Source organism: Tyto alba, unplaced genomic scaffold (assembly GCF_018691265.1).
Source record: "Tyto alba isolate M040663 unplaced genomic scaffold, T.alba_DEE_v4.0 Super-Scaffold_39, whole genome shotgun sequence".
In the NCBI taxonomy this organism is placed as follows: domain Eukaryota; kingdom Metazoa; phylum Chordata; class Aves; order Strigiformes; family Tytonidae; genus Tyto; species Tyto alba.
This window is the reverse complement of record NW_024881314.1, coordinates 8,363,397-8,376,452: the sequence shown is the minus strand read 5'-3', so window position 1 is coordinate 8,376,452 and position 13,056 is coordinate 8,363,397. Positions and strand designations below refer to the sequence as shown.

The window sequence follows — 13,056 nt, the reverse complement described above, 5'->3', positions numbered from 1 at the left end:
GGGACCTTCCCTCCTGCTCTCAGATCTCAAATGCTTGACGAAACCTGAGACTTTAGTACTAGCTGTTCTTCCTTCTGCCTGCTCCAAGAGCCTCTGAAGGCTGGCAGGCACTGGACAGAGTGTTTTTAAGCATAAGCAAAGCGCTGCTGGCTTATATTATATGTGGCATCAAGCCTGCTGGATGCACACACTGACATTCACCAGACGGAGCTGGATTCCATCTTTCTGGATCTGTTTCTGACACAGCAGTGGTCTGATCTGAATTTTCTTCTCCAGGAGGGTGTGTGGAATTCATTGTGCACAGGCTGAGGCTGTAAAGTACGTTTTACTGCAGCTGATCCCAGGGTGAGGAGATTCACCTGGAACAGCTGCAGGCAAAGCTGGGGGAGGGAAGCAGGGAGCTTTGCCTACAGCGTTTCTGGAGCATCTGAACTTTAGTGTGCGGGAGCTGGTATCCTCCCTGTGCTGATGCTCTTGTGCTAACCAGAGCCTGGAGGAAATGCATGAGATCCTTTAGGGTCTGGGATGGGGCCACATCCCGTTTTCCAGAGGCTCTGGGAATGCCTCTGCACGGCCTACACTGAAAGAGGCATTTTGGGGCTTTGCTGTCAGCCCGTTCCCCCAGGAAACCTGTATCAGTCTGGGGTTGGCGAGGAGCTGGTCCAGCTTGGCTCACAGGTGGGGAGATGCACTCAGAGATGGGATGTAAAATGTCCCACTCCCTCCTCGTCTCTCCTTTACCAACACCAGAAGTTGGCTGGGTTGTTTTCTACCCCAGGGGTGCCCTGGCCACATCTGGAGGAAGGAAACAGAGTGTAAGAGGCTGCTGGCAGCTGAGAGCCTAGCTTGGTGGCAGCCGTACAGCAAGGAGGAGCTGGAAATTATGAGTACCTGCGGAAAGAGGTAGCTTCTGCTGCTCCTAGGTGTATGGCTCTTAGGTGGGAGTCCAAGACCCTCATTTTCCCTGAGCTAAAGGGGAAGTGGAGCCACCTGGTCCCACTTTTCCCTGGTTCTAACCCTTCCCACACCTCCTGTCTCTCCCCTGTGCAAGGAACGAAGGTGGGGGAGGTGGGACGGGCTCTCAGCCTTGCGGAGCAGTCGCTGCAGCAACCAGACCTGTGTTGGGAGCAGGAGCACGCTTCGGCCAGAGCCACCCCTTCCTCGGGGTGGGAGCGGGGAGAGCTGCTCGCCCCCTCCGGGCTGACCTCAAGTGTCCGAGTCGCGCCCGATGCTGTGCAGCGCTGGGGAACAGCTCCGCATGCTGCTTGGCTTTTTATGGTAAGGAATGTCCTCACGACGTGTTAATTAAGAGCGATCGTGGCAGCCAGCACCGTCCCCGACACTCTCGCAGTTGAGCACTTCACACCCCCTGCTAAGAGCTGAGCACGGAGCCACAAATGATGTTGAGACCACAGGAAGGGGCCACGGACCCGAGCCGGGGGCTGAGCCCCCTCTGCCTCCCCCTTTGCTTCCTCCAAGGCTCCTGCAGGGTTTAACACCCTCCCCTCACCTCCTGTTCTGTTCTGCCCGTGACTCCCCTGACACAGATGGGGACAGGTTGGGGAATGTGTCTCTGATTCCCAGGGTTTTAGGGCTAGAACCCCATTTCTCTGGTTTTGGGGAGTTTTTTTGCTGCAGTGGGCCAGGCTGGGGGGATATGCCAGGGTCTGGCTGTCCTACCTGTTCTCATGGCTTCCTTGGCACTGACCATTATTTTAGGGCAGCAAAAGGGGTTTGTCAAACCCTGCTGGGACAGGGACAGGCTCAGAGGCCCCTGCAGCCACCCCAGGGCTGATACTGGTGTGATTTGCAGCTGTGAGCAAACCAAAGAGTGGGAGGCTCAAAAGCCTCAGCCCCCTGTACCCCTTGGCTGCCTTGTCACACTGGGGAGCAAATTTGGCAGAGTAAGTGTTTGAAAACAAAACAAAATCACAAACCAAAACAACTTCTTCAACCCCAGTGATGAATCTGTGAGGTGGAAAGCTCGCGCTGACCTGAGGTTTCAGCCAAGTGCCACTTGTCTCCCTGCCCGCCGTTGGGCTTGATGGGAGCTGAGTTTAGCCTATTTATTTTCCACTTCCAGTTGAATCTGCTTTTATTAAACTTTAACTGGAACATGGGGACTTGAAGTGCTGTTTACTTAAGATAAAACCTCCTAAAGTGACGGACTGGGAGCCTGTCCCCACTCAGCTGGGAGAGTGGGGACAGGTCATGATGCTCTTATTTTTTCCATCTGGGCATAAGATGCTCTGTTATTTGGGGGGAAAGTCACTTCCCACTGTGGTTTTGTGTTGGCAGCAAAACCTTGTGCTTTCCCTTGAAGGGCTGATCAAGGCATGGGCTGGGTGGGAGGGTGATGGTTTCATCCTCAGATGAGCAGGGGCAATGGCAGATAAGCTGGACAGTGTTTTTTTTTCTCTGTTTCTGTAGAATCTTGTAAATGGCGTAATGATCCAGCAGCTGGCCCAGGCTTCACTCTCACTGCCTGCAAATGAGTAAGTACCAATCGATGGGTGAGGAGCCATAAAATGGGGAGGGCATGTGGGATGTGTCACAGCAGAGATCTGTAAAAGCCCAGACTTTGCTGTCTAATCATGGCAAAGCACTATGTTGCTCCTGTGTGAGGGTGAGAGCAGCCACGCGAGCTGCGGGGCGTGCCAGAGGGGATTTGGGGGTGCTGGAGGCAGGAGTGAGGTACAGCCCCCCAAGCTAGGTGCTGTGCAGAGCCTGCCCCCAGCCTGCTGTCACGCTCTGGGGTCTTGCTGCTGAACAGTGACCAGAATTGAGCCGGTGTCAGCGGTGCCTGGGGAGAGGGGACACAAAGATGCTTTGGGCTGGGAGCTGTTACAGGTGTCCTGGGATTTGTCTTCAAAGAGGTCACAGGGGTGGCTGGGCAGTTCTAGAATAGTTAATAGCATAGGGCAGGGCTCAGCCACGGGCTTGGGAGGCTGTTGGAAAGGCTGGGAGCAGCTTTGCACAGACAGGAGCTGTGCTTCCAAACTCCTTCCTCTGTACTTTCATTTTCTACCCTTCTCTTAAGCCATTCCCATTCAGAGCCTGGACCCTGCTGAGCCTCAGCATGAATGGCACCCAGGGAAAAGTCTGTCTGGGGGTGGAGGGCAGCGTCCTCCCTGGCTCTGCCTTACACACCCCCTCAGGGTCTCACTCCCCAGGGACCTGTTGTGCCTCCAGAGTGCAGCTCCCAACTCCGTCAGTGCCTGCCTGGCACTCACCAGCAAGAGGGAGCCAGGTGGAGATGAAGTCAATTTACGGGGGGGTTGTGTTAAATGTAATTAATGGATGTGCTGTAAGTCTCTGCAAACCACCTTGTTCACACAAAATTATTGATGCTTAAAAAAAACCCTGCTTGTCCTTTCTTTCCTGAGCTTTTTTGCATGGCCACATACTCACTGACATTGATTCTGTGTGTTTGACTGCAGCATCACAGTGCTGCTTTTGTGTCTTTTCAGCTAAAGATAGTTCTCCAAGTCTCTCCTTTGGGGAACCATCTCTGTCATACTTTGGTGAAGGATTTACTTCAGTAATGCATTGCTTCCTTCTTATTTTGCCCTCTCTCCTTTCCCTTGCTTGGGAAGATGCTGCTAGACCATGGGGTACAGTGGTGGATGCATGGCTGGTGTGGTCAGGAAGGTGCCCAGGGCTGGGTGTCCCCTGGGGTGGTGCAGGAGGTGGATCCTGTGTAATTTAGGGCAGAAGGCAGTATGGGCAGGGTGTTGAATAGGTACTAGCTTGCTCTTGTACACAGCTATTTGTCTTTTGCACCTTCTCCCAGTGTCCAGGCTGCCATTCTCAGATGCAGCTGGCAGACGAGCCGTGGCGTGTTCTAGCCATGTAGTACTTGCAGCAGTTGGCAGCTTCTTCATGAAGTTGTCCCTGAAGTTGTCCTAGTGCCCCACAGCCTGCACCTCCACCCGTGGGATTCGCAAAACCCACCCCTTTTCCCACTGATTCATTATTATTGTTATTATTACTGTTGTTGTTGTTATTATTATTACTAATTATTGTTATTATTATTTTAAATCTGTTTCTGCCAGGGCTGGATGTGAGCCTTGCAATGGGGTGAGAGCACCTGCATCCCAGGGTGTTTGCTGTGCTGGTATTATGGCAACGCTGGGGCTCCTCAAAAAGACCCAAAGCTGCAAACCAACTAGCTGCCTATGGCAAAGCCGAGCCGAGGCGGAGCAGCGAGCGGCAGTGTTGCTGACAGTGTGTGTGGTTTTGGTGAGCTGTTTTGAAGAGGTGACCTGTCCCCTTTTCTCCTCTGGCTGGTAGTCACAGCTCTAAGCTGCTAATGCTATTTTGAGCATCCTTTCCCATGCAATTCCAAAATAGTCGGAAACAAACTGAGTTTACAAAATCTACAGTAATTTATCACTTTTTTCCTTCTGGTTGCTGTGAGCCTGCTTTTGCCAAGGTGGGTCTGTGGGATTCAGCCCAAGTGCTGTCAGCCAGGTTCAGAGTCACCCATCAGAGTCATCTCCCTCTTCTTCGGCTGTTTCATGGTAGCCACGCTGTTGCCCAAGGATTCGAGATGGCTGTGAGAAGTGGGTTGCCAGAGACACAGCTTTGGTGCTCAGAGTCATCCCCCAGACTGGGGACAGCTTGGTGCTGGGGGTTTGAGAGGTCGGTGGCCCCAGTTTTTCCCATGGCCAGGCCAGGGATGGCACCAGGAGCCCTCCCTGGGGCTGGGTGAGGAGTTTGGGGCACCGCTGGCCCTGCTCCCTGTGGGTCCCCCCGGGGCCAGGCACTGTGTGCTGGGTCATGGTGAGCATCAGTAGCAAGAGCAGCAGCAGCCCCAGTACAGCCCCAGGGGGTTGCTCCTCCTTTCTGGTCCTTCCCCCAACACCCCAGCTCTCACCCCACAGTGAGATGAGGTAACTGGGTACCAGCCTGGTTCCTTCCTCCACCCACCCCCGCATCTTGCAAGTCTCAAAGCAAAGGCTCACTCTTTCTGGGTGGATTTTGAGCCCCTTGCAGGGGCACAATGCAGGGACTGAGGTTTGCTGGCTGGCTTGTACACCTATGAGACAGTTATTTTTATTTTCTTGTGAACACTATAAAAAGATGAACTCAGGAGCAACTCCTGTCCTTTCTGAGAAAATCAGCCCTGCATGAAGGGGAACAACCTGGGCTTGAAAGCGGGCACTGACTCCGTGGGGCTTCCTGGGGTGTGGCTCCAGCACTGGCACCGTGATGCCCAGTAGCATCTCAGGTTGAGATATGGGGGTGCAGCCGGGTGTGATGGGAAAATGAGTCTGGGGGGTGGCAAGAAGGAAGGGAATGGGGTCAGTGTCTCCTCTGTGATGGCACAAAGAGGCAGGGGACATTGCACCCCTAGCCACACCAGTACAGGGACCCCAGTCCTTGCGTAGTTCAGAGGTGGTGGGACATCATCTCCAACCCCAAGGTGAGGTGATAACTGTGTCCAGGAGAGGGAACTGAACCCCTCGGTGTCAGGGGGATTCATCAGAGCCAGAACTCGTGGCTCTCCGAGCAGAAGTGGACGAGGGCAGGAGGAAGATAAAACTTTTAACCATGTTTGCATGGCTGGTTCAATGTTTTCCCTGGCTAGGAAGGGTTGAGCAGGGGAGATAAATGCAGCTATAAGTAATGGAACTGTTTATACACTCACTCTCTGTGACTTATGACATGAGCAGGGCTAGACTAAATATAATGGTTATTGATATGAGGCAGTGGCCGATTTATGGCTCTCTGTGTGAGGACAGGAAGATCTGGTTATAATAACACCCAGGAGGGAAAAACAAATCTTTTACAGCCAAAAGCTTTCTCGGAAGAAAAGCCAAGTGCTGGGGATGAGTGGAGGGCAGTGCAGTGTGAAGGAGGGCTGTGTCAGCACCCAGACCTTGAGGAGAGCCAGTGTCTTGGACAGAAACAGCCTCCTGCACCACATCCCAGTCCTGGGGATCTCTGCCATGGGGGTCCACAAGGAGGGAAATCTGTGCAGACAGACTTAAACCCTCTGTAATGGCAATTTATAGAGACCTGATTTTCACAGGTGCTTGTGGTGCTGTCGGGGTACAGACCTGGGAATTGCAAGGCTCCTCAGCACAGCTTGTCCTAGCTCCTGTGCGCGTTCACCACCACCTCTGGCTGTGCTCTGCCACAGGGTTTTCAAAAGAGTTAATTGATCCTATTCTAGTGATGTTCTTCTGGTACAGAAAATGATGGATCTTTAGATAAAGCCCTGGGCTGCTGGCGGTGGCAGGGCTCAGCTGCTTGTGGAGCCTTTGCAGTGTTCAGAGTTGGGGTGCATGAGTCATGTCAACCTCTTTGGTGTGGGTACAGCTTCACTGGGGGGTGCAGGGCCATTCCCCACACTCAGACGTAACCCACACCCTCCACCCCCCCACTGCCCGCAGCTTCCCTCGGGTCCCACCACCCCTCCAGCACCCCTCTCTCCTCGCTGCAGACTGTGGAGTGTCTCAAGGGAGCTGGACACGGGATGGAGGGTTTTATTGAGGCTTCCCCAGCTGGCTGGGGTCCCCCAGCACTCACACAGCCCCGGCTGTCCAGCCCCTCACCGCGGCCTCAGGAAAGCAGTGCCAATGTTCCGCTTTGCTCTTCCCCACAAGCACCTCGCCTGGTCTGAGCCGCTGAGCTGTGCCCAAGCTGTCTGAAAGCATGACAATCCTCACCCAGCGCTGACCCACTGCTGTGCCCCTCCACTTCCCCCCGCCAGCACCACCTCTCCCACGGGGACACGGCAGACAGCCTCCCACCCCGCCGGTCCTCGGTGACCTCCGGACACTCTGCAAAGCCTCGCACGCACCAAAATGGGGATGAGCCACAGGCAGCAGCGCGGGGTGGTGCCCTGTGCCCTTGAAAGTCCAGTACTTGAGCTACGGTGCTTGTCTTGGCAACAGATCCTGCTTCCAGCCACACTCCATCTCGGAGAAACCTCCCCCAAGCCACGAGCCCCAGGGAGATGTGAAAGCCCAGCCAGCACCAGGAAGGTTTTTCTGCTGATTTCTATGCATCTCTCCTGGATTTTCTTACCTGAGCCAGGTTTGTTCTCATGTGGCTGTGGCCGGCGCTTCCCTGGGACACAACTCCTGAACTGGGACGCAAATGAACCAAGACTTCCCAAATGTCCCTAGCAGTTCACCCTGCTAACTCCAGCCAGACACTGCATTGCTTGGAGGGATCACAGCTTTCAATAGGCTCCAGGTGTAGATGCAACAGGGTGTCACAGGGTGTAAGTACGTCCATGACAGAGAAACGGGTGATTACACATGAGAGTTGATTTGAGGGTTTGATCTCTCTGCTCTCAGCAAGTGCTTGGTGGAAGCAAATCCTGCCCTTGAATCCTCGGTCACTTTCTTGGATGTCTTTAGTCAGCAGCATTTCTTTAACAGTTATGATATCTGGATGCATTTGAATGAAAAAGGGTGTGATCTGACGCATTTCAACCCAAAATGTAGCCCATCCCCAGGCCTGCGATGCCGTGGGAGACTGCAAAGCCATGGGGTGGGAAGAAGCTCTGCTAGGTGACGCTGAAGGTGATGAAGGAGCCATCGGCTTTCTGCTGATGTCCCACCAGCTCTGCCTCCTCCCAGGGCTGGGCTGGGACCTGGCAGCGCACGGAGGAGTGGCCAGGAAGGGCTTCACTGACGTGGGTCACCTCGCTGAGCTCTGCCTCCAGCGTGCTGACGGTGTTCATCACCTGGGCCACGTGCACCTTGTTGGCCACCTTCCTGGGCAAAAGGCAGATGAAGATCTTCTTGAAGCCCTTGCGGAAGTGTTTGGAGACCAGGGCATAGACGATGGGGTTCACACAGGAGTTGGCGTAGGAGATGAGATGCGAGAGGATGCGGAGCACATACGTAGCGTGATTGAGGGGGAAGTACCCAAACCAGACACAGAGGATGACCAGGTGATGGGGCAGCCAACAGAGGCAGAACAGGACGGCTACAATGATGATCATCCTGGTGACCTTCCGCTTGGCCTTCTTGGATTCCGACATGTCTTGGAGAGGGTCCACAGACCTCCACAGGTAGCGAATAGTCCGCACGTAAGTGAGGCTCAGAATCAGCACTGGGATGATGTAGCTGAAGATGAAGGTGCAGATGTCCATCACCTTGCGCTGGGAGATCTCCCAGATGGGGTGGCAGACGGTCAGGTTGGCCAACTGGAACTCCTGGTAGTAGCTGAGGTAAGGGCTTGAGAAGATGAAGGAAAGCCCCCAGATGAAGCAGATGGCCATGAGGGCATTCCTGGGTGTCCTCAGCTCCCTCGAGTGCAGGGGGTATCGTATGGCCAAATACCTGCACGGGAAAAGGGGAGGGACATGACTGCAGTCCTGGGGAGGGCACAGAGAGATGCTCCAGGAGCAGACTGGAGAAAGGGCAGAAGTGATGGATTTGAGCTTTCCAGAGCAGTTAGTCACACAACTGATCCCCTGGTGCTTCTCAGGGTCCCTGTGCAGCACGGTGGAGTGAGGAAGATCCTCTCCCCTGACCCTGTCCTGTCACCCTCTCTGCTCCCAGCAGTGCTTGGGGGGAAGATGGGGATGGTCCCTTCTGTCCTTCTCCCTAATTCAGCAGATCCTCACTTGATCATCAGTCTGTCTGGCACAAGCATTAGCAGTAGTGAGGATATGAAGGCGGAAGCAAGTCCCCCCCACACCATGTTCCTGACACTGGCACATGTGAAATCACATCACCCATTTTCAGTTCTGCAATTAGCAGGTTCCTTAATTACACCCAGATCTGGGGGCTTTTGCAACCCCCTATTTAACACCTCTGGTCCTCCCAGCTCTGGGGGATGCAGGAGGAGAGACAAGGGACTGTGTTTTAGCTCCCGGGGGGGTGGGGGGGGGCGCTGTCCCGGCAGCCAGCGTGGTGCTGGGATGGGATGGCAGGACACATCCAGTCTTCCCAGGGGACTTTCATGGGGACTTTCCACATCCCTTCTCACAGGTTTCAGGCACTGAGTGAAGCAGCACTAGGAGTTCTCTGCCTCTTGCTTGCTGCAAGTTAGTAACTCACCAGCCCTTGCAGAGGCAGGGACTGAGCTAACAGTGGGTAAAACGCAGGCAGCAGCACCAGGCTGCATTTTACAGAGCTTCCTGGCTAAAACCCTCACTGGTACAGTCACTAGGACAAGGGGCAGCATGGGGATAGAAAGGGGCTTTTTACTAATAAAAGGGGAGGATGGGAAAAACAGTGTCCCAGCTCAAACATCCCCGTGTCTTCTCCTCGAGGTTTGCCTGCTTTGGCAGGCGGGCAGGGGCTCTCTCCACACATCCCAGGAAGAGCTGGGTCTGTGCGGGGACGGAGCTTTATTTCTCTCTGATTTTCTATCCCCCTTTCAGCTGTGGACAAACCCCAGTCCTACAGCTTCGGGGTCTGAAAGCTTCCTCTGGCTGGGTACTGGGGGCAAGGGTCCTAATCCAACCCTCTCTGCTGGACCCCATCCTTGGTGGTTGCATTTCCTTGCACACACGAACTGGAAAATGGTCCTGGATCTCCCCGGGAGGTTGCAGGAAGCAGGGCTTGGCTCCAGGGGGTTCTGTCCCTTCTCCTGCCCTGGAGGGGGGGGGGACCCAGAGAAGGGGGTGCCTCAGTATACAGGGAGCCCCTCCATCCCCTTTCCTACCTGTCGAGGGAGACGGTGGCCAGGGTGAAGCTGCTGGCGTACATGGTGAGGTAGATGAAGAAGTGGACAGCCTTGCACATGAATGGCCCGAACACCCAGCCCTCCAGGGTGTAGATGGTGGCTTGGAAGGGGACGCAGAAGAGGATGAAGCAGAGGTCGGCCACCCCCAGGTTGAGGATGAAGAGGTTGGTGGTGTTCTTCACCTGCCCGTTGCGCAGCAGCACAGCCAGGACCAGGCAGTTGCCCACCGTGCCCACGAGGAAGATGATGAGGTACACCAGTGGGATGATCACCGACTCGGGCTGCCAGCCCCCCTCAGAGCCCACCGCTGATCCGTTCATGGCTGAGAGCGCGTGGAGCGTGGAGCAGGGATGGAGAATGTGCCTGGGAGAGCGCGGCGGGGATGCACGGGAAAGGGGGTGCACAGGGAGTGTAGCTGGGGGTATATCAGGGATTGCACGGGAAAAGGGGTGCACGGAGAGGTCAGGGGGGAGCGCACCAGGGAAAGGGGGTGCACGGGGAGCGTGCTGGGGAGCGCAGCGGGGATGCAAAGGAAAAGGGGGATGCACGGAGAGCGTGGCGGGGAGCGTACCGGGCATGCACGGGAAAAGGGGTGCACGGAGAGTGTGCAGGGGGACCCGCCGGGGCACACGGAGGGCCGGCTGGGGTTACACGGGGAGAGCAGGCGGGGGTGTGCCCCGGGGGTGCGGGGTGGGGGGATGATGCCGGGGGGAACCGGGCGCCCTTCACCTTCTCCGGGTCGGCTGGCAGCCCGCGGCCGCTCGGTGCGGCTCCGCCGGCGCGGCTCGGCGCTCTCCCTCCCGCCGGCGGAGCGGGGGGGTCCGGGGGGGCTCCGGGGCGGTGGCTCCCGCCCGGCCCCGCGCATCGCGCCCCGACCCCGCTCCCCGCGGGGAGAAACACCGGCCCTCCGAGCAACGGCCACAGGAACCACCCCCCCCGGGCATTGGGGTTCGGGCCGGGGCCGGTTTGCTCCGGGGGGAGGGTGGTGTAAATTCAACGGGGTGAAATGTCTTTCGGTGCTGTGACCCCCCCGGGAAGGGGCTGGGGTAGCCGGGCTGGGCACCCCAAAGTGGTGTGTCCAAGTGGTTTTCCTTACTGTTCCCCCCCTCGCTGCGGTCACTGGGAGAGGGCTTGTCTAACCCCAGGGGCTGTGGGGTTGGATTTTTAGGACTCGAACTCTGAGCATGTCCAAATTGTACAGTACACAGCTAAATCCTTGCACCAAAACACCCCAGAGGTGAGCTCAGGTTTGCAGGAGAATCTTTATTTCTTCTCTGGGATGGGGGATCAAGGTAATTCACTGCAGTGAGAACAAATCTTTATCACATCTGTCTTCCTTTCCTGCCTGCAAAATTGCCTGTTTTGTTCCTTCAGAGCCTTCACAGATGGAAGTCTCAGGACTGGCCAGTGCAATCAGCTCCCCAAGGACACTTCATCTGGCCCCCAGGCTGTCTTGCTTTGTTCCTGTGAAGAGAGAAATATTGAACTTATCAATTACTCCTATAACTAACCCACTCCACAGCTTCTCAGTTGTCTTAATGACCATTCAGATCTAAGCCCGCTGGCAGTGCTGGGGAGGTCTGGGGACAGTCACAGCCCTGTGACATTGCTGCCACACGATATGAAGCCCTTTTCACCCTTGGCAGCCCACAGGATGCCCCACCGGTCCAGCTCCCGTTCAGCTGCACAGATGAGGTACGTGGGGAAGTGAGTACACCACTTTGGTGTGAGGATGCTCTGCTCCTGACGTTATCTCGCAGGGAAAAGCAGGCAATTAGGAGAAGCACAGAAGAAAGCCGGCCATCCCGCAGGGCACAGGGAGGTGCTGAGACACAGCAGCACAGCACTGCCTTCCTCTCCTGGTCCCAGATTGGCCACACGCCCTTGGGGAGTCATTCCTGCCCTCGGCGAGGGCTGTGCCACGTCCCCAGCCTTAGCCACGGAGGTTTCAGGGCCAGCTCCTGGGGAGAGCCCAGCCCCAGGGAGCTTGCACCATGCGGGAACTGCCCCAGCTCCCTGCGCCCTCAGATACCCACAGCAGGGCACTGGCATTTGGGTTTATTGGCATTGGTGGTGTCTTTGGTCTCCCTTGAGCTGTGGTCAGCTCACAGAGAGGCCAGGTCTACCCCCATGCTGCGCAGGGAGACTATTAAGAGAGATGAGGGAAAACCCTCAGTTTCTTCCCAAACACCAGTGCAACCTGCAACCTGAAGCACTGTATGCAAAGATCAGCAGCAGGATCCCTCATCCAGAAACTGCAAAATAATTTCCTGGCCTGAGACATAGATGGGTTATGTGGGCAGGGGTGCAGCAGGCTGGGATCTGGCCTCCAAGGGTGGCCAAAAGCAAAAGGAAAAGGCATGTTGTAAGGCTACTAGCCCTCCCAGGCTGCAGGGGCTGGTGGCACAAGAATGGTCTATGCATGGTGGGAGTCTCTGGAGCCAGTAACTCAGTGGATTTATTCTACACAGCTCTCCCTGAGACACCAAAGGCAGCTCAGACTCACCACCTCACTGCAAGGCTCTCAACCAAGGCTCTGATCGATGCAGTGCCACAGGTTTCTGTTGTCCTCCACTCCCTCTGCCGTGGGGGAAGAGCAGAGCCAGCTCTACATCAGGAATCTGTGCACTGAGCCAGCAGTTGACAGTTTTATCCTCCCACTTACAGACTCCAGAGGAGCAGCAAAGCTTTGTGCCAGCATATGAAGAAGGCAGTGTGGCAGAAACGTGCCTGTGATAAACCTCATGGCTGTTTTGCTGTTGGAGCAGGTCCCCTGGTGTGCAACGTGCGCGTGTTTGCATTGAGACATCTGAACATGGGTGCTGCAGTGCCAACCTAACCCAAGTCTGTCTGAACCACTATGACTGTGAGAGAGGAGCTGTTGTTTATAAAACATGCTCCAACTGACATGTCTCTGCTTGGCTCAAGCATCATCCTGAAACACAGTTTGGTTTAGATCGGGAATGGATCCCTGGGAGATACGGTGGAAACCCAAAGCAGACAGAAGGAGCTTAAAAGATTTTCAATGGAAAGCTCTAGCTTGATGACTCGGGTTTTCTTTTTCCCCTTTGAGCTTTCATGTCCACAAGAGGGAAAGGACAGCTTTGAAATCAGAAATAAGAGGTCATAGGTGACCCCTCAAGGGGAGAGGAACAAAAATTGCTGCTTGCTGTAGCATGGCAGCAGCAAACCGGAGCCAGCCTCGCTGGCCCCAAAGTCAGGCAGAGCCCCGGACTGGCACAGATGGGTCTGGGGGGGTGAGCCCACTGGGAACAGCTATCGGAGCAGTGTGTAATGCTCAGTGTTATAATGGCTATGTTTGCATAAGTATTTAGGACAGTACGTATTCAGAAAACAGTTTGATCTTTGTCCCTAAAGAGGTATCTCTAAGTTTGG

The 13,056-nt window shown here is 55.4% G+C and overlaps 1 protein-coding gene across 1 annotated transcript; it reads right to left on the bottom strand.

The window, feature by feature from the left end:
• Positions 1-6,786: 6,786 nt before the first annotated feature.
• Positions 6,787-10,174, bottom strand: GALR2 (galanin receptor 2). The gene is made up of 2 exons (XM_033002485.2): positions 9,640-10,174; positions 6,787-8,306 (listed from the first exon to the last, which is right to left on the bottom strand). The coding sequence occupies exons 1-2, from the start codon at positions 9,978-9,980 to the stop codon at positions 7,526-7,528; spliced, it is 1,122 nt and encodes a 373-aa protein (XP_032858376.1). The 5' UTR covers positions 9,981-10,174; the 3' UTR covers positions 6,787-7,525.
• Between the last annotated feature and the right edge of the window lie 2,882 nt (positions 10,175-13,056).